Genomic DNA, 21,807 nt, shown 5'->3' with positions numbered 1-21,807 from the left:
TCGACGCTATCGAATTGCACATTATTCATCCTCCTCGTTTTTCTGTTCGATAGTCAAAAGGGAGCGTAAAACAACAAACGAGCTTCACCTAAAGATCGGTTGTTCAACAAGGGCGTGCCACAACACAAGCGACTCCGATTAATCATAAATAAATTAAGTTTAATTGCTAAGTAATAAAACGTTAATTACATATGTCAATGATAATTAATTTAAGTACAACACACGTCTCGTGCAAAAGTGTAAAGAAGTTTCTTTTTCGTGCTACACTCAATTACCATTTTTTTTATTTTTTTTTTTTGTGTTTTTTATCTTTATCTTGTTTGTTTTGGTTTATTTGGTTTGGTTTGGATTGGTTTGACTCTCGCCTCGATATATGGTTTTTTTTACCTCTTTCCTCCATTTTTTCCCATCCTTCTATGTCTGTGTATGCGTGTACTTATGTCCCTGTATCACTGTGTGTACGGTACTTTTCTCTTTTCCTCTTTAAATGGTTCTCGACTACAATAAGCTCTTGGTAAAACGTAGTAACATCGTAGTTTACAGTAGTTTACAATCGCCCTCCGACCCGCCAGAACTTGTGTGTCTCTATTACATAGTTACACGTTTTCGCATGCTGCAATCGAATTTCCCGCTCGATCGTTCGATCTCCATTCCCCCCTCTTTCGCATTGTCTGCTATTTCTTTCGTCTATCTTCCCTATATTTATTAATCAATAGCAAATGAAAAGATCGAACGTTTCGCAAGTTTGTTTAACAATTACGGTAGCATCGATTCCATTGGATTCTCGATCTCTGGATCGGTCGATCGACGAGCGGATGCTAACAAACTGGTCACTTACAAGAAAAAACTAGCCTCTCGTCGATCTCCCCGACGGATCGGTCCACTCGATCCTACGGGAAACTTCGATTCCATCATTTACAAATTATCTCTTTCTCTCTCTCTCTTTCTCTCTCTTACACACACACACACACACACGCACACACGCACACACGCACACACCCTCTCTCTTTCTCTCTGTCTCTCTCTCTCTCTTTGTCTCTCTCATTTATTCACACATTCGTTTCCGTTATTTCGAACATTTTTTTGCAAAATCAACGACACACCGATGTTCTCGATCAGGTTCATGAACCACGCTCTGCGTATGTTTCACTCTCGCATTCACTCTCCATTCATCCCGTATTCGTGTATTCGTGTGTACGTGTGTCTGTGTGTCATTCACTAATGAATACATAAGTGTAAACAATAAATAATGTTTTTTTTTCATCTTTACTCGCGTAAAATCTACGATCCTTTGGTATGTTCACGCGGCGATCGAAATCGATCCGCGGTCATCGATCCAGCCGGTCGTCCTTTCGTCAGCGAGAAAAAAGGAAAGGACGCCGCTAAAGCGAGGGATCGAGGATCGATAACCCCTCGATCCCCTCGTTCCAGCTACTTTCTACACACCTTTCGTCTCTTCCGTTTCTTCTTTTCCTTATCTCTCCACTTTCCCATCGATCATTTCACTAATCGTGCAGCTCCGCGTCTGGTCGCCACTCGTTTCCCTCCTCAACAAACGTTCCGCGACCGTACGTAGCGATACGTTTTCTCACAGCGCAGTTCATTTTCGCGTTTAAAAACTCTAAAAAGGAGCCTCGCCCCGTGAAAATCCCCTCCTCCGTCGCGTCATTCTTCTCTCATCTTTCTCTTTTCCTTTTGTCCTTTCAAACTTTCCCTCTCAACTTTCCACTGAAAAAGAGAATACGTTCGTTCTACGATTTCGAAGATATTCCCTGCTTTTCGAATTCTCGAATCAAACCCCCGTCCCCCTCCCTAACCTGGATACCGACACGATGAACCCTCGTATTATAATAAATATAATAATGTATACTTGCTTTTGCACTTGTATTTTACATTATTTCATCTCTGATTAACTAATCGATACCTTATTGTCGTACGAACCGTTCACCTGTTCTCTTTATCCCATTCATACCTTCTTTTCTAGACTTCATTTTTTCTTCGCTTTTACTGATGGTGTTATGTGTCTTATCCCCGACCATTCGCCCACAATTCTCAGCTCCGATCAACAGATAAATAGTTCATGAACGGCTTTGAAACGCGGCCACAAGTCCTCGGACTTCATCCCTAGATTTTACGTTTCTGCTCTCCGGTTTGCTCGCTACTCATACTATAATTGGCTCATGGAGATTAGAGATAAGATGTCGCGATGATTAATAGGATCGACTAATTGTTAATATTACTCTGAATTGATATTCCTTTAACGTGATCAGGAGATTTCTTTTTCTTAGATTTTGTCGATATTTATAAGTATAGCGTCGTTTACGATAATTAAATAGTACGTCAATTGACATCGTTCTAATCTGCAGGATATGTATTATATGAAGACTGAAATGATTATGAAATTAATCGAAGTAGATTATATTTTCATTAATACCATAACGATAGAGTATTATAGTTTGAATTTTTGTAAAATAATCGATCAGTGATAAACTATGTTATACACAAAGTAATATCTAAATAATAATAAATAATAATACATAAATAAAGTCATGCAAAACAGTGTTAAAAAGATTTCGAAAAAACGATAAACACAAGTGAACGTAACGAGAAAAATTATTCTAGAAAAAAAGGGAGTCTCGTTCGATGGAGCGAATACTAGTCGAGTAAAGAGCAAAAACCAGCCCTCTCCCTGAACCATTCGTCATCTTGACGCGTACTATATAATAATATAATATATTACTTAACATTTGTCCAACGTCAATCCCCAAAACAATTCCACCCCTGTCCAAGGACTAACTTTTTACGGCTACGCTCGTTCTATTCTTTCACCCTCCTCCATCTTCCTCTAACTTCCCTCCCTCCTCCTCTTTCTTTCCCCTTTCGTCCTTTCTTTTCTATCGATTTAAAACTCGCGCGCCCGACTTGCGTCGTTGCAATATAAAAAAACGCGTATACACACACGGACCCGAAATAGATTCTCTTAGTCTCTACGGTTGTCATTTTCTTTTTCTTATTCCTTTCTTTATCGTTATTATTATTTCTGCCTTTTAATATATATATTTATATATTTATATATTTATATTTATATATAATATGTTCATTCGCCTACGTCTCGAGCTTCATGCGCGCCGCCTCCTGTTCCGTTTCATCGCTCCCTAAACCTTTCGTTCGTTCGAAGGGTCGCTAATGCTCGTCAAAGTAATTCTTCCCCCTATAGTCCACGTTATAGTCATTCAGCGATCTCGTTTGGTTTTCTCTCTTCTTTTACAGTTTACGGTGTTTACATGTGATTCCACCATGTTCTTTTATTCTCTTTCTTGCCACTCGTTTCCGCCGTCGATCGTCGATTCGAGACGAGGTATTACGCACCGCGAACGCGTTACATAAATAGATCATTGATTCACAGACATTTATCTTCGTCTCATGCTCGTATTGTTTCTCACCCCCTTTTGTGTTCTTCCTCCGTGTGTCGTTCCGCGGCCCGCTCTTGTCGCGACTTAATGCGTACGACAATCGTCGATCGATCGAAACCGTGGATCGACCGACGATCGAGCTCCCTTGATTGCTAGGGTCTTTTTCTCTGTATTAAATTATACATCCCTCCCCGAAGCCCATCCCCGCCCCACCCCGATCCTAACTAACCCCGGCTGCCTGAAAATGGCATTTATATATATATATATATATTTATATATATATAATATATCATTCATTTATATTTATATTTATATTCATATTTATATTTATATATTTATATATATTTATATTTTTATGTATAGTATATATATAATTATATACTATATTCTTGCTTTACGTTTAGCGGGTTCTGTATTTTTTTTATTAACTTCTTGTTCTTCATTTTATTTCGCGCCTATGTAACCTTAGCGTTTGTGTGTCTCCATCGATATCCCATTTTCCTACGATAACCCACCCCTTCGCTAGCCCACTCTCCATTCTTGAATTTTCCCGTTGTTTTTAGTCGTTTTCTGATTTAAACGCAACGTCTTTTTTTTCTTTCTTCTCTTTCTTAACGACACGTCAGCCCTCTTCGTTCGGAAAGTCGAATAGTTTCTCTTTTTAAGTTAATTGAAACCTCTCTCTCTCTCTCTCATCCCTTTCAGTCTCACTCTCATTCTCACTCCTTCCCTTTCCCTTTCACACACATCTTGTTCAACAAAGAATACGTTTACAATACATTTATATTAATAATCAATTATATCTGTCTCTCGTTACAGTGATAAAAATCGCAATAGTAATAATAGGAATGAAAGTAATGTAAATAATTATAATAATTATGATAATAGTAATAGCAATAATAATGACAGTGACGAAGATGATAATGGTAATGCCAATGATGATTCTCGTGATAATAATAATAATAATAATAATAGTAATAATGTTCATTGTTCGCAATCGCGAGTACAATTAATTAATAACCGCAATTAAACTCGTATTTACAGATTTATCGTACAGACAGTTGCCTTATCACCTTCTTTCACCCCCTTCCCGTGATCCCCATCCGTGTCTTTAAAATTTTCCTACATATATCACCCCCGAGTGAGCCACAACAATCTTACAATTGCGATTTCCTCTCCTCCGCTTCCGGTTACTTTCCTCATCGCCTCCATTTCCGAGTTCTCAAACTACGCGAATGTTCTTTTATTTCAACGATGCGACACCATTTCTTTACAATTCTGGGTTTATACTGGATTTCATGACACTTTAAGATCGATATTGGTAACTATTTCTTTGTGAGGTATTCTTTGTGAATTCGTGCCTAGAAAGTTGGTTCCTAATCCTCTGTAATCCTTCGATCTCTGGTTTCTTTCCAAAGATGGTTATTTTTTATGTTTACTATTAAATCGACTATTGCTGGTTCAGAATTCTCCATTTCTTAAAATTCCTGCTTTTACATTTTCCTTATTTTTAATACATGTTAACAGTTGTAACAATTGTTACAAACGTGCCTCTGTTTTTGTTTCTCTAATCAAGTCCATAATTTCAATTTCGTAAAACCTCATCATTTACATAATTTCTGTCTCATCCTTAGCATTTATAAATAGTATCTTATTGTCTACTGTATGAGTTGAATCAATATTTTTCGTAATTCAGGATTCTTAGCATCGAACCAAGTCTCTCGAACGACATTTCCAGTTCTGCTCACATTCAACAATATCTAATCACGTTTTATTTCATAAATTTTGACGCATCGTTCGCGCGAATACCTTCTCTTTCATCATTCTTCTACCTCAAGAATTTCGATCGCGGTGTCGTGGTCACGTCCGACAAATCGTGGCGGACGAGGAAACTTCCATGAGAATTCGACGCTCCTATCCACTGTAACCTTCGCAATCATCCTGGTCTTTCAACGCCTGATGATGCGCACACGCTACCAAAGACAATAGCACTTGATCGAAACCCGGAGAATCAAACGTTCGTCCACGTGTATCACGATTTCGCGCAACATTCTTCAGAGTTGGTTTGTGAAACAGCGACGCTCCCCTTATAGTTAATTAAACCGTTATTACAATAATATATGTTTACTTTGTACTATATATGATCTTATAATCGACGGCCGCGACGCACGCTTCCGTTTCTTCTTATTTTATCTGTGTTATTTTTTCATTTTTTGGTACGATTAGTTTTCTAGAACTCTCGCCTTTCCGTCATACGCGGTGACTCATTAACGATCAACCCTATTTCCAGATTCCTATAGCATTCTATTATTCGCTTTTCCTCGTTTCGTTGCATGCTGACCAGGGTCGAAGCTTTCTCTATGGAAACGGTAAAGAAATTGAACGTCGATCACGAGGATCCGAAAGAACGTGGGGCAAAATGTCGCTTTTTTCTAATTTCGCTACAATTCGCACGCTGTTAATCAAGAAATAGTTGTATAGACTAGTACAGAATCGTTTATTACGCGGTGGAATCTTTGCACACGAATCGTTGCACTCTCGATTTAATTAGAGTACTAAATATATTACCCTTTTTCCTTTCCAACCCTTAAATATCATTAGATAAATTTTCATACAATTTCCCACTGCCTCGAGGATTTTAAAAATCTCGCGAAGCAAAAAGGATGCAACGTTTCTTGCAATCGATCCCTACAAAATCACATGGCAAAATCACACGCAGTTAACCAAACCTCCATCAAACGCAAAATAAGAGGAATGGCTGGCGTGCAATCGGAAAACGCGAAAACTAGCCTCTTCCGCCCTGGAACTTGGTTCCTCTTCATTCCTCTTCCATCACCGCCTTCCTGAATCGCGAAAGTCTCTCTCGCTCTTTCCCACTCACTACTATGTACAATAGCACAGCACAATTGCAGTACGGTATCTAGTGCGGTACGCAAAGTTTCTCTCTATCTCTCTCTCTCTCTTTCTCTCTCTCTCTATTTTTCAATTTCTCTCTCATTCTCTCTCTCTCTCTCTCGCTCTCTCTCTCTCTCTCTCTCTCTTACTCGTTTATCTCTTGTCTTTGTAGTTCACTCTATTTCACACACGCACGCGCGCGCGCGCGCCACATTCACCCGCATCCCTGCGATTTCGCATGTCGTGGAATATCGAGACCGCTAGTTCTCATGAACGATCAGCTCCCGTGTTCCGTCTACTCCTCTTCTTCGCCGATTCGCACAAAACAGCGTCCACTCTGATATACAATGTTCATTTAACGTACGTAGAATATATCACTTGGCACGTGCACCCTCGACACGATGCCACATTTGTTATTTTCCTTTTTTTTTTTTATCTCGCATTAAATTAGTTTCGGTGTCTCAGTGTTATAGTGTCTATATATGTATGTGTGTAGGTGTGGATTAATGTGAGCGTGTATTAAGAAACGAAGCTGTTCTTTCGCGTCCATTTTTTTTTGTTTCGGTAAATTTCATGGGTTCGATGTGTATTCCTTTAGCGACCAACGAGGACACGACGAGTCCTGATTCACCCTTTTTGATCATCGATCCTTCGCACGATTCTCTCTCTCCCTTTCTATTCAATTCTACATTTTTCCGCTTTTCTGAAAATTTTCGAACACTATTCGAGGTTACAGACGTCGCTGTTTTGAGAATAAAAATATTTAGGAATCTTTGAGAAAGGAGGTTTGGTTATACGGAGCTTTATTTCTTGTCGGTGAGAAGATCGAAAAGAATAGCTTCTCTATCTTTGCAAGGATGGTTCAAAACAGCGACGTACAAAGTTGTGAGAGTCTTCCTAGATCATTAAAAAGGTTCTTTCTTCTTCTTTTTAAACATAAACTATAGACTCTTTCTGAACATATTCTCCGAAATCCTTCGCGATTTCTTTTATCTCGCATGAAACATGGCACGGGGAATTACCTGCACTCTGTTCTTCGAAATGATCAAACAAATGCTAACACGATCTGCGTGTGGTATTTCTTAATTCATAAAGGATTAACGCGTTCAACCCTCAATGGAAAAACAACGAGTATCTAAATACGCTAGGGTAGGAATAAACTTCACAAGGGTATGAGGAGTTGAACGCGCCAGAATTCAGCTCTGATTCTCGAGGAAGGCTGACAACCTCGAACACGTGTTCTTCAGGAGAACTTGAGGCTCACTTCTTGCAATTTTGACTAGATAAAAGAATTGGCCGATCCGTCGAGGACCATGCCAACACGCGTGGACTAGAAAATGCTCTGAATCGAGATATCTTACTCTAATATGGCAAATTATGGCACCAAGTTCCCGGAGAATCAGACTCTCGAACGAAAATCAAATCGTTCGAGCGAAACGAATAGGGAGAGAACGTTCTCGCCATTAAAGATCGATAATCCATACGATTTCTTTCGACGCGACTCCACGATGCTCGATTTCACACCCTGGAACGTGGTTTTCTGCAATAATTTCTTCCTCTTTTCTTTTCCTTCTTCTCTTTCTTGAATGTACAATCAGAGTTTCGTGGATCAACGATAGAATTTTGAAAAATTAATCGAGTTGCAAACGGTGTTTCGAACATTGAGGGAAATATGCGTCATTTCGCGGGACGTAGCGAGGTTGAACTGCAATATTCACGAACAAGGCTGCCACCCGTTTCTGTCGTTAAAAAATTATCACAGTGACCGTGCTTCCCGGAGCTTGGCTATAAGATAATGACGCCAGTGTGCACGATTCCTCAGCAGCTCTCAAACCTGCTTGCTTTTTTCCCCCCTCTTTTCTTAAAATGCTTGAAAATATCGCGCCCTGCTCGACGCCAGATTATGAAAGTTCGAAAACATTAAACGTGATCGATTGTCGCGAACCGATTCGATCGAATAATTATCCTCACGAAAACTCCGTGTTCCACGTTCCTTACGACATTCATCGTTTCTGAAATTTCTCGAACCTAAATATTTCACTATTATACGTATTCTGTTTAACCCATTGAAGACCAACGTAGTGTTAATAATAATAATAAATATTTGCAAATTTGTTTTTCAATAGATCAATTTATGTTATTAAATCCTGCTTTTTTTTTTTTTAATTATGGTTGCGAAAGAGAATTTTCAAAACGTTTGCTCCATACTTCCTTCGTTATTGTGTCTTCTACTTACATTCTATAATTTTGTGGATTTTGAAGAGATTGAGATATTTATGACTTCATAATAAAATTGTTTCGTTTGAATGACGGATATTGATTTTATGTCTCTGGTTCGTATGATGTGCTTTTGTAACGTTTTTATTATATTTCATGTATGTCAATAAAAAAATATACGAATTACTTTACGTACGTTTTTCAATAATGTCATTTGAAATTTTCCTGCTTTATTTCACTACTTAGTCCTCAATGAGTCAAACGATCGATCGCTCACTACAAATTGAACCGATCGAATAATTATTCTCACAAAAACTCTACGTTCTATGTTGCTTGCTTTTCGCTCAATCTACGACCTCTCTCAGACTTAAATATTCCACAGTTCTACGCACATTGTGTCTGACAAAATTCTGCGATGTAAATGCTTTTCCATTCTACGCGTTCGAGAATTCGTCGAATTCTTCGAACGTAATCATGTGTGTATTTAGCTAGGTTGCGCGGTACGAAGGGCCGCCTTCCGAAAATTCATCTAATCGGGCCTACGGTCCCCGCTACGTCGTCGAAACGAGTCTTCTAGCAGGCGAGCGGCCCGAACAATTCGGAGATTGTTGAAAACTGACGTTCCAGGTCAGTCGAGCGTCTCGAGTGATATCGCGAACGTCGCGTCGCGTTAAGAGATCGCCGCCCTTACGAGAAGGACAGATCTTCCTCGGGCGACTCGTCCTGGTACTCCTCGTGGTCGGACGTATGTCACAAAACGTCGCTTGGTTCCCGTTGCACGATACCTATCGTCGGTGATAGCTGTCCCTCCTCAACTGCGACGGTCTTCGGGTCCTCGTCCTTCCATTTGTCCATGGAGCGGCGTCGAGCGTTCATGAAGAAGTTCCCGACCGTCGTCGGCTCCAGGCCCAGTTGTCTAGCGATTGTCACCTGCATCTCTTTCGACGGCCTCTTGGTCTCCTGAAATGCGTCGGTATTCGTGAGTAGATAGTTTGACATGAAATATGTATTTTGTTAATTTTATTGTTATTCAACTGGAAACGTTTGAGAAGATACGGGTTTTTACGAACGTATTAAAGAACTAACAAAAAGAAACGTAGTCTGAATAGAGATTTGTTCCATCTGATAAATATTGTACCCACTACTACACTTTGTATACTTTACAGTAATTACATTTTTAGTTATTAAAATATTTCACTGCACGATAAAAACAAACGAATGATATACTCGCTAGGAGTATAGTTAATGTAAAGTGTATTTACGAGCAGACGTTTTGGATGGTTCTGAAAAACTGAAGGTTCGTCACTGCCCCTCTCGTTTACAGTAACAAAAACCCATTGTACCATTCGCTACTGACCCCGGTAATCGATGCGATTTAAAATAATTAAAAGTGGACGAATATTGTGATAAAATAACAATTATTATTGTATGTTTATGTACCACAACCACACGACATACAGAGTTCAAGAAATTATAGATATAAATATATATATTTCTCCTCTAATATAATTTATTCGTTGGTGATCGAAAAGCTAACTTTCTTGAATATTCTCGATGTATGAATTAACGAACCAAGGGTCAAAAGATAATGCATCGTCAAGATAATCCCAATCGACTTACGAACGATACGATCGGCTTACTAGATTAAAGAATCTATTTTGACTATTTCGGATGAGTGTAAGTATTTTAAGGAATCAGCCAGATTTAAGAATTTGAACTGATCGATTAATGAATCAGACTGCAAAGCACGTTATTTATGGAACAGTCTCCGAATCAATGGATTCGTTGCAGCTGCTGAGATTCGTCAATGATCTAAGAGTGACTTTCGATCTCTAAAATCCTATAAATTTCTAGCAAACCCGTAATAAAGCTAACTATTCTATAATAGCTTAGATAACCCGCTATCCAATCGTTTGAACGAACCTAGTGCTAATTCAAACTTAACGATAATCGTTAAAACAAAGATAGTTCTCGATAAAAGAATTCGTCGTCGTCGTTTCTCGAAGCTCGCTTCGAACTTGGAAAAAGCCGAATCTTATAAATAAATATCGATAGAAAAAGCTGGAGCACTCCGTGCTACGTCCTCGACGAATCTTTCGCCGAAGAAACGCATCAAATAGGAACCTTTGTGCTCGAAGCACTCCCCTTTTTTCTTTGACTTCTTCCTCCGCTAAATTAATATTCATCCCTTTCCTTCTCCCGGCGCATCTCAACCTACAATTCTCCACTCTGAATTGAGAAGTCAAACGCTGTCTCCCAGTCGGTACTTATTTTTGTTCCGCAAAGCGGGCCACGATGCCGGAACCGGAAGAATCAAACAAGAAATCCGCGGCCTGATCGCGGATTCGACGAATGGTAAACATTTCTGTACATGTGGTAAACGGGCTGGTACGCTTTCTTCCCATGCGACGTTTCTTACTCGACGTAGGTCGATCAATAACACGAACGGAGTACCGAGAGAGAGAGAGAGAGAGAGAGAGAGAAGGAGGGAGAGTATCGATTGCTCGAAGGAACAATTATTACAAACCGATGGCCCGATGCGCGTGCAGCAGAACGCAATAATTAACGCGTTATGTGCGAAGTGCAATCGTTTAGCCTGGTAAAACCGATCAAATTAGGATGCTCGATCCAACACGAATTACAAGCCTGCTCCCTCGTGTCGACTTAACCCTCTCCCCCTCTTCTTTAATGGCTATAGAAAGGAAATAGCGCGAGGGGAGCGAAGCGGGGACGATAATTTAATGAAGAAGGTTGAATCGTTTGATTGAGTCTCGCGTGCCAGGATTTTTGGGGACAGGATGCCTCGTTTTCGCCGAAGAGGGATTAATCGGGGTTAATCGTTTCGTGTGTTTATTCCACGAGGGTTTCGACATTCGTTTGGAGCGGGAGCAATAGAATTTAATGGCGTTGATTCCATTTCGAATGAAACCACGGAATCAACGATTCCATTCAAACTTATAAATATACTTGTTTATTAACTAATAATTATACTTAATACACGTGATCATACACAAACATGGTGTTAAATTGAGGGAAGAAAATGTAGATTCCTAGGAGTGGCTAAAATTTTAGTGAAAAAGCGACTGAGCAAGGAATTACTTGCATTTACTTGGAAACAAGGTAGACGTTTAAGGAACTGTATTGATATCCTGTCTGGCTGTAATTCAGCGCGTGTAACGCAACGAAACGAAGGTCTGTCGCCTCTGTCTACAGTCTACGGGATAGCAGTTCGGTATAGAGAGAGGCGTATCAATTGTTGGAAATACGGGACACTATCGGCGCGAGGATCGTGATTATTCCTTGACAGCTACTGTGCGCGCCTGAGAAACCGTATGTGAGAGAGAAAGAGAGACGTGGAGGGGGTTGCATACGTGTCATGGGGTGAGGGGTGCACACTGGATCTCGGAAACGACGAAGAACCATGTCTAAAATTCTTTGCTGTTTATACTCTGACAAGCTAGCATCTCTTGTGTAAGTACTACAATATTAAGAAGTATGTTAAATATTTCAATATATTTCTAACTCGAAACTTTGTTCTTTCTGTATCTGTTTGCTAGAATATTTCTGATTGATTTTTTATTCCTTTTTGTAATTGGAATTTCATTTATTTACGCGAAGAACAGTTTTATTAAACTTAATTACAATAATTATGATTTTTAATTAATGAACCCCCTATTATTGAAGTTTCTATTAGTTTGCTGATTTTTAACATTTTCAAAGGTACATACAACGTAGAACTGTTTTCTAGCACAATTTGTATTCATTTAAGTAGATAAATGACAATTTAGGCTTAATCTACGGAATGAAATAAGTAATTGTTAAGCAGTAAACGGAATATTTAATCGCAGAGTAAAAGAACTTTATACAGGGGCGAGGAAAATAATTAATGCAACGATCCTATCTTTTTTAATTTCGAGCGGGTGAAAACCTATTTTGGACAAGGAGCTAAAAAAGTTAGTTTCAGTAAATGTAAGTACTAGTTTTGATAATATAAAAGCGATTGACAACATTTCAAAGTTTCAATTCGAGAAAATTTTAAGATAATAAGGGTTGATCGTTTTCATTCGGGAGCTTTTATCGATAGCAGATCGAACATGCGTTCCTGATAGCTTTGTTAGACGAATTGAGGGGATCAAGGAAGTTTAAGAATCGTATAATCGAGCGGAAAATAGAAGCGGAATGCGAGAAAGATCGAGCAGAAGCGTTAACTGGGCTAAGGTCAATTCGCCAACTATTTGGCATACTTCCAAAGAGCCCGGCCGAACCAGCGCTTTTCCCTTTTCCAACGGAACATCTACATTATTTTCATAGTTGTCCCGCGATCGTATCTCAAACTGCGCCTTGTTCAAACTGACCCCGAAATTAACTTAAGTTTCACCCGTGGCAGGTTCGAATTTAAGGGTGATAGAACGAAATCTTGTTGAAAACTTTATATAGTACAACCAAGCTTCTCTCGTATGATTTAACTAATATTATTATTGATATTATACGTGTCTCATTATGAAAAAGCATTATGAAACAATAGATTCTTCCTTAGTAATTATCGATAAAGAAGAAAAAGTTTTCTGAGGACACAAAAAACATTAAACCCTGAAGGATTTAATTTAAATTAAATACAAAGTTCGATGTAATCTGAGTTTCGCAAAGCATGGAAGCCAAATCGAAAATTAAGTTAAGTAATTTAAAGCTTAATCAAATAAAACGTAGATTAGGATTATAGTAGTGTAGAAACCGTAATCAAACCCTGATTAACTCTCATGTAAACCTCGTTTGATTAAAATCCAGACTTAACCCGAACACCGAACCGAATCCAACCAAGCAATACCCGGATCAAAAACGAATCGAGGCGACTTAATCGAGTATAGAACGGATCAGACTCGAGTCTGACTTTATATTTTACTAAAAAGTCAAATTAGCTTAATTTCGAAGACGAGCTAGACTCTCCGCATGAATTTCTTACACGTTCATTGAACACCTTCGTTCTTCCTTTCTGATTAATGCAAACGCTAGCTTCGTAGCAGTTGTGTGCCTTTCGAGGATTGTAGAATACTAGACCGCGGAGTCGAATGGCCGCGATATCGACGGTTCGACGAGCAAGGTATCGAGTGAGCAGCCGCGAACGCGAATTCCACGACGTCATCGACGACTTCTTTCTTCGACTTTTCTAATAACGACGGTATTTATGTATCTTCATGGCGAACATTTGGCGTAGTTCCCTATCAATTCATGACGTTATCAATCTTAATTAGCGAGGACATTCGTCTGTCGTAATTTTTGAAAGTTTATCTTTAATATAATCTTTTGGTAATATTTCGCTATACTTAGCTACGATTATTATAAAATATTATAAAATAATGTCACATTTTAGTTCGACTTATCCGTAATTCTGACGTTAAGATACATTTTCTTAGAAATAAGCAAGCCTCCAAGTACATGTAAAGTGTCAACAGCAAAATGTATGTCACATCGTTCAAAAGAAAATTCACACTTTTATTCGAGTTACATTTCTTTGCGAGCATCGGTAGGAGCATAAATTTACATAAACACCCGTAATTCATCTATAATATTCTGTAGGATTTCCTTTACTACGAGCGATATCCTTCGTTCGAAATCACTCGATTCCCTTTTTCTCTCCGTCGAAGCGTTCTCAGGGCGCATGCATTAATAAAGGGAGGCTGATTTCTCGCGTGCACGCGGAGAAAAACGCAGGGACAGCGTGACGACGCGGGAGGACGAGGGTGCTGGGTTAGTTTCAGCCCTGTCGCGCGTAAAGCCGCCTCTATCGATCCATGTTGAATAATTTCGCGGCCGATTCCTTGGTCACACGCGTCGATCGCCACCATGATCGCAGCCACACGCTCGAAAATCAGAATAAATATCGTCCATCCAACCCACGCATTTTTAACAATGCTTATTCTTTTCTTTTTTATTTCGTTTCTTTTCGTCTTATTTTGCTGTAATTGTAGCAGCCCGCAAAAGTATTGAGCACACGTAGAACCTTTTATGAATACATTGTGTACGTTGTATGAAACATTTTGAAATTTGATTATCACGTATACTTGGCTGTCGTGGTTACATTAGCATAGTTTAAAATCTAACATCTAAAGATGTATATAGAAGATGCAAACGTATATTTTGTAAGACACTAGTATACGGTACGAATAGCTATCTTGATAAATCGTCTAAAAATAAAACATAGAACAATTTACGATAAACTATGGGAAGAAACCAAGCGAGTAAAAAATCTTTACATTCGTTCGGAAAAATAATTTTTGCCGAACAAAACTTTGCTCCGAGATTTTTCTGCGTTATCGTATCTCAAAAATAAAAATATATTTGTTTATTTTTCGATCTTTTCGCAAAGAAAACATTTCGAAGTTAAAATACCGTGACATCGAGTTCGATGCAGGAGAACGAATTGTACCTCGAGCAACAGAAAATACATTTGTTGAAACGTATGAAATAAAGATTGTTACGAGTGCTGAGTGATAACTCTCGACGCACTTATCCATCGCAAACATTTATCATTTTTGCGCTTGTATCGAGAGCATCGGGTAAAGGCACACTGAACGCATACATAACACGAGCGCATCGGCCGTGTCGATTGTTTTCGCCTGGCGCATATGTGAGTTCATCGGCTATGCGGATAACTTACACTGAACGCATATATGGGTTCGTCGTCTGCAAAGGGTTAATAGTAACTAAAATACTCGCACTGGTATCACGGTCTCATTCACATCACCATAGACTATCCGCATTCCACAAAGAACAAATAGAACCAATTAAAAAATTGAAAAATATAAAGGGGAAAAAATACATAAATTTGATTACAATGTAATTTCTGAAGTTGAAAAAATATCCGAGTTTCAGTTCCGTTTCTAAAAATATAATTTAGGTATCTCAAATACTATGTAAGAAGCGATCACAATGATACAGGCGAAATATCAAAGAACTGAATCGAGTTGCCGGACGAGTATTAAATCGGCTTAAAAAGATTCGGAGAGCCAAAATGGCCACGACTCGGCGATGCCCTCAGTGCACTGTTATTATGGTGCACCAATAGAATGCGGGATACACGTGGTGTCTATCCAGATAATTTACTGACGACGTGGTAATTTTGTTAAGTGAGGATTTGTTGAGAGCGTTTCCATTAACGCATGCAAAACTCGGCCGGTCGTGAGCGTTTATACGAGGGGTACTCTGTTATCAGTATATACACCCTATGGAAGTCGGTTTGCATCATTTGAAATCGGATTTATAAATTTTTAAAAAGATTTTTGAATTGGTTCCGTCGTCCTTCATTGTTCGTTTTATTTAATTATTTCAATTTAATTCACTCGTTCAAATTTAATTATTTCATGACAGTTATATCATTTTTTACAACAGTTCCTAGGACAAGCTGTATAAATGAATTTTCAAATGAAGTTACACAATTTTATTTATGAATACGACACAAACATGTTTTTTGGGGAGGAACGTTTTTCATTTGCTTAACGTTTAATGTAACTTCGCGGATGACCTTTTCTTAAAACTGTTATAGGTAAGAAAATATTTGGATATACCTAGTACTACCTTAGGTAATCCAATAGTTACCTAATATATTATTACTCTAATAGATAAATTAGAAACGGAAAGGTGAAATAATAAAAAGAACTAGATAATGGGAGGGCAAAAGACGCTCTTAGGAACGAGCACTGAATTCGCCATAGTGTCTTTGAGCATCCATTCGCCTGGGACAATCGAGAACGGGGTGGAGGTATCGATCAAAACGCAAGTTAAGTTATACAAGACTTACTTTAAAAATAGCCTGTAGAGTACGGCGCTGAAGGTCTGTGAAAACCAGGCGCGGTTTCTTGGGGGCGGGCTGTTCTCCCTGGTTCGCCATCTCGTCTTTCCTCTTGCATGCTAAAATTCAAACGATCCTTTAGTCGATCTATCCCTTGAAGGATCATTACAAAAAATTGCTAACCGATTTTACCCGTGTAAGAGAACAATGATAATGAAAAATAAAATAAAACGAACGATAAAACGAATTAACTTGAAATTCATTTTGAAAACTATGGAGTTATTCGCCTTCGAAATAATATTAATTTTTGTAAAAACTCAATGTTATTAGTTAAGATGGAAATTAAGATGGAAAAATTCAATGAACGTGGTGAAAGTAAAGTGCGACGAGCACGAACGGATATAAAATCAAAGTTTCCACAAAAACACTACCAAAGAAGTATAGTGGCACAGTTACATTACCGCGAAAACACACGAACTAATTGGTAATTAGTGGATGAAAAGAAAGCCGCGCGAATGAGATGGAGAAGGCAGCGAATCGATTGTGTCCCCAGTTCCAGCTATCCCCTTTCCATACGTAACCATTATGAAACACCTCAAGATTTTCTCTTTTAAGGCGAACTAGTATTGAAAGAGGAAGAAGGAACGGAAGAAATGAAAGAAGAAAATGGATGGACACGAGTAAGAAGATTTTTTTCTTCCGTGCAAGTAGACACGGTTCGCGAGCTACAGTGACGTGCGTCTAATTGACGATCGGCACAATTAAGACGATGGAAGAAACGGAAGGGAAACGATTTTCAACGTAATTTGATCGTACTTACCTGCGCGTTGTGGAATCTGTGCAGCTGAAAGCAGAAAAAAGAGACGAATGTGAATCAATGGTGAACTCGTTTAGTTTGACGACCCGACTTTTTATTTTTTTTTTCTTTTTTTGTCTTTTTTGTTTGTTTTTTACTACCGGGTCGTCGATTATAAATGTCGTTGTCAAGTGTGTATAATGTTTCATTCCTGTTCTGTTTTATCTCTGTTATGTGTGTTTCTTACATACATATATCTTCTTGTTTCTATAATACTTATTCTTTACGTATAATCTTTTTTTAGCAATCATTATTCATATCTTTTATTTGGAACGCTAGCTTGCCGTTCACGAGCAAAATTACTCTTTTTGCAAAGTACGTTCTCGCAGCCAAACAAAAAAAGTAATCTCGACTTGTTATATGTATACATAAATACATACGGAATGTTGTATATATATATATTACATTAACATTGAGAAAAGATTGTCAAGGGCATAGAAGTAAAAACACGTACAACAAGTCAGTGGAGAGAAAAAAAGGGGTTTAGGGATTCGCTTGCATAACACGAATATCTCAAACTGATAGTACTACAGCTGATAAACATCTCACTAAAGGGTTCCAAAAGGGCACAAGGGCGAGGGGGCGGACACATATAATCTATATATATACATATAAATATATTGTATATGTATATATATATATATAATTTTGTGTGTACATGTGAGACGATGCAAGAGTGTCAAGAGAGATGCATTTTCCTTGGAAAAGCGAGTTTTCAGTGTCCGTGTAGTTCGTTTCGTGTCTCGAGTGAGTGATATGTATGCCTTGTTTCGAATCTGAGTGGTATTATGTCTCGTCGAGCACACGTTTTCCTCGTTCTTCTCCTTTTTCCCTCCCTTTTTTTGTTCCGTTCTTTTTTTTCTTTTTTCTCGTTGGCTCGCGTCCAACCAACGAGAGAGAGCTGATTTAGACCCGGTAAAATTTGCACCGACTCTTCCGCGGATTTAGATCCGAGAGCCCAAAAGACTGCAGAAGAGTTTTGGAAGACCGCGCGCGTTCTGTTAAATATGTTCATAGTTACGGTATTTCGATTAAGAAATCGGCGATTTAATAAATTTCTCGATCATCCGTCTTTTGTAATTAATCGATTAATTAATAGTTTTACAGACGAGCGAGACTTATTAATTAGAAAGTAACCGATTTCCGGATTATCTAATTAGAGATCGTTCGACCTGGAAATTTTCTAAGCAGGGAATTTGCCAGTTTCCCAATTTCCGTACTAATTCATAAAAGCAGGAAGTCATTCACGTTTCAAGAATCCAATGATTCGAAGCAGTACCTAAATTTGTTCGTCGTCGTTGGAAACCTACGAATATCATAAATACGTTCGAATAGATAGATATACGACGAATCGAATGCATAAATGGTGAATTAAGGCTACTGTAAATCGATTCGCATGAAAACGCTTTCCCGTCGCGAGTTTCGTCCCTCTTGTAAAACGATCGAGCCGCGGCTTAGAGCGATTTTAACGCACAGTCCCTCGATCGACAGGTTCTCTGAAATAATAACGATCGCGATATTAGCTCGAAATTGTCGCGTAATCACTGCCGGCTCTTTGTGACGCTCGCAACGTTACGGCGCATAATTGCGAACGAGAATAGGGGACGAGAAAGGAAAAAAAGAGTGCGAGAGACAGAGAGAGAGAAAGAGGGAAAGAAAAATAAAGGGAGATAGGGAACGAAGAGGGAAGAAGGAACGGAATGGGAAAAATAACGTTTACACGCGTACATGGTTTTCCCGCGTACGAATTCCGATCGAGCAGCCGATATTAGATTAAATAACTCGTCAATTTTCTCTTTGTCCAGCTTCGATCTATACCTGGAAACTTGGAAATCGTTGAAATTTCCCGATAATGGGTCACCTTTTCGGCAGGTAGAAGCAAATCGGTTGGACGACCGAAAAAAATCTCGTCTATCCCGAATAGAATCGAACGCAAGCCCCTGCGAATTAGCGTCTTGAATCGTTGCGCTCGTAAAATCAAGGGTCAACTGGCGATTTTTGCGAATTATGCCTGCGATTAATAGATCTTTCTCCTAATCTGGATAATAAACGGGTATCGTAAATTTTTCTTCGAAATTAGCAAGAATATTCTATCTATCCTTAGTCCAAGTGTCGATCATGCAAGATCATTTATTAACCCGTTGACGTATTAACTTTTTCACATTAAATGTTGTTCACGTTAAATTGCAGCAATTTTTCCAAGTCTCCGGTTCTCGTTCTGGGTTTCATTATTTGCGAAATGCAAAAGTTTAGGAAGAATGGCAATCGATAAAACGCTTAAATTAATAAGAAACAGGCACAATGCCTTACCTCGTCTGACAGACAACTGCGCATGTCAGCGGATTAAAAACGGATACCTTTCCAAAGGAACATCCTAATAGCATCCGAAACAAAACGAAAAATTGGTCGAAGAGCTGATTCGTTGGATAGAATACTCTCGATCGCGTCGATTTCTCGATCGCTAAACCTGCCAATGACAAGCCCGCCCCGAAAAACATTTAATACGTCCGTTTCACTCTGTCCAACTAAAAAACTCAACGAATAACATCGATCTATGGGCAGTAGCCTTCGGTTCCGATTAATCTGCCATCCGAAGGAACTATCTTAAAATCCAACCTCTCGAATTGAAAGATCGCGGTTGAACGTGGTTTTCCCGATTGAAATTTCTTCGTGGAAGAGCCTTCCGTCCCACGAACGATCCGTGAAAATGAAGTGGCAGCGACTGGTGTACGAGAGGATGGCGAAAACATCGTAGACGAGGGTGGAAAGGCAATCATGTGCCATTAGCAACCACCCGATAACGAGTGAAAGGAGACTGGCGAAAAAAATGCCACCAGGAACAGGAAAAACTGACTGGGGAGTGCAGGGGATTGCTCGCAAGGATGGACAGCCGGACAGAGACGAAAAATTGACGCGTTCGTTATTACCACGGTAGCAGCAGGGAAAATTCATGATCGTCGCGACAATCGACTCGCGGACACGGCTACCTGCCGGCCCCGTTTGATTTTTCACCCTGTCACCCCTTTCTCTACATCTGACATAGGGGATAGGGAGTTTGTTCTTTTTCGAAAGGTAATTGGAATTCTTCGGGAGGATAAATCGAGTTCCGGGAGAGTATCAGGATGATTGGTTAGGTGGATCATCAATAGGGAGGATAAGAAGTTTCGCCGCGAGTAAAGAAATGGAGTTAACGGCTCTGTAAGTCGAAGTTTTGTAAATCGATCTTGCCTCGATGTAGAAAAAATCGAAATATAAAATTGATAGAGATGGCATGATAAACTCGACGCCTTCTACGTAAATCTAAATCTTCCATCGACTAATAAAACTAACAGAACTAATAGAACTAACAGAAAATCGACGATGTAACGTCAAGTGGAAATATACGAACTCTCGTTTCTGTCCTCTGGGTACTAAAAATCTATTCTTACCACGAATGGTAATATCAATGGGAAAGGACAAACCGATGACAGTCAGGTTCGGACGAGGGGTTCAGTCGGGCCATGGGGGCAGGGAGGGTATGTTAAAATTGTCAGGCGGAAGAACGATCGCGTTGTCAGGTTTGTATCCATCGTTGCGAGAGCAGAACTCGAAATGGATGCAAGCAAGAACCGGATGTCACGAGCGGATCGATCGAAGGATTCCAGAAACGGCTAAGTGGGCCAAATCCAGTCGGGCGCACGGCGCGATAAAGCATTAACGAGAGCTCTTTCTCGCTCTCTCTCTCTCTCTCTCCCTCTCTCCCTCTCTCCCTCTCTCCCTCTCCCTCTCTGTCTTTCTCTTTCATATTCTCTATCATACTGCTCTTTTTCCATCTCCCTCTTCTAAAGTGCAGAAAATCTCTGACGTGGTCGGGTGCCGCGAACTTTTCGGAAAATAATCCATGGCTGACACTTTGTGCGCCGAGTGAAAAGCCGGCCAGCCACTTTGACGAGCGTCCCGAAGAGGATCAGGTCGCGCGGAAAAATTTGATCGGCTCGCCTGGCCGATCTAGCGTGTATTGAGATGTTCGAACCGACCCCGTGGCCGCTCTGTGCCGCGCCGGAAAACAACCGGATAATGGAACATTTAGTCGGGCATCGTGAATTTTTAAAGGGGAGGCAAACGATCGTGAGGATAGAAATAAATTTCCAAGCGTGAATTTCTTCGTGGAAGAAAACGGATACGATATTGTTACTTTTTCCGAAATTCGAGAGTACTAGATTTTCAAACATCATCGGAAACTGTAAAGTGAAATCACGTGGGAGGAGAATGAAGTCTACTCGATTGCCGAATCACAGACTCAGCACACCCCAAAATGGAGTAAGACTACGAGAGATCATAAAGCACGGATCTCCATTAAAGCGACCGCGAGTCGGAATCGAATTCACGTACGATCTGCTCGTAACCGATGGCCAGGACCAATCAAAAGGAAGTTTGTCAGAGACACGAGCAAGGCACGTAGACGTCTTCTTCATATAGGTGGAGACGGGCCGGCCCGTATTCCATCGCAGCCGCCACCCCCTTTCCCGAATAACTCAAGAATGATTGCGTTTCGAGCGAGGAGCCCGCTGGCGTCACGTGGCACCAATAGCTTCTGCTATATAATAAAATAATACACGCAGAGAAGGCGGCCGCGCATTTACATGGCCCACGTGATCCCG

General features: G+C 39.7%; 1 protein-coding gene across 2 annotated transcripts in view; it reads right to left on the bottom strand.

Moving 5' to 3' along the window:
* Nucleotides 1-138: 138 nt before the first annotated feature.
* Nucleotides 139-21,807, bottom strand: part of LOC138178206 (hepatocyte nuclear factor 6-like) — an 84,374-nt gene continuing 62,705 nt past the window's right edge. For both annotated transcript variants that reach the window (XM_069109797.1, XM_069109798.1), the window contains 3 exons: nucleotides 17,132-17,155; nucleotides 16,321-16,430; nucleotides 139-9,485 (listed from right to left, as the gene is read on the bottom strand). In XM_069109797.1, the coding sequence (XP_068965898.1) occupies nucleotides 9,276-9,485; nucleotides 16,321-16,430; nucleotides 17,132-17,155 (344 nt within the window). In that variant the 3' untranslated portion in view covers nucleotides 139-9,275. The remainder of the gene's footprint in view (nucleotides 9,486-16,320; nucleotides 16,431-17,131; nucleotides 17,156-21,807) is intronic.

This window comes from Bombus flavifrons, chromosome 3, assembly GCF_040668555.2.
Source record: "Bombus flavifrons isolate JBK064 chromosome 3, iyBomFlav1_principal, whole genome shotgun sequence".
NCBI classification, from domain to species: Eukaryota; Metazoa; Arthropoda; class Insecta; order Hymenoptera; family Apidae; genus Bombus; species Bombus flavifrons.
This window is presented reverse-complemented; position numbering and strand designations above follow the sequence as displayed.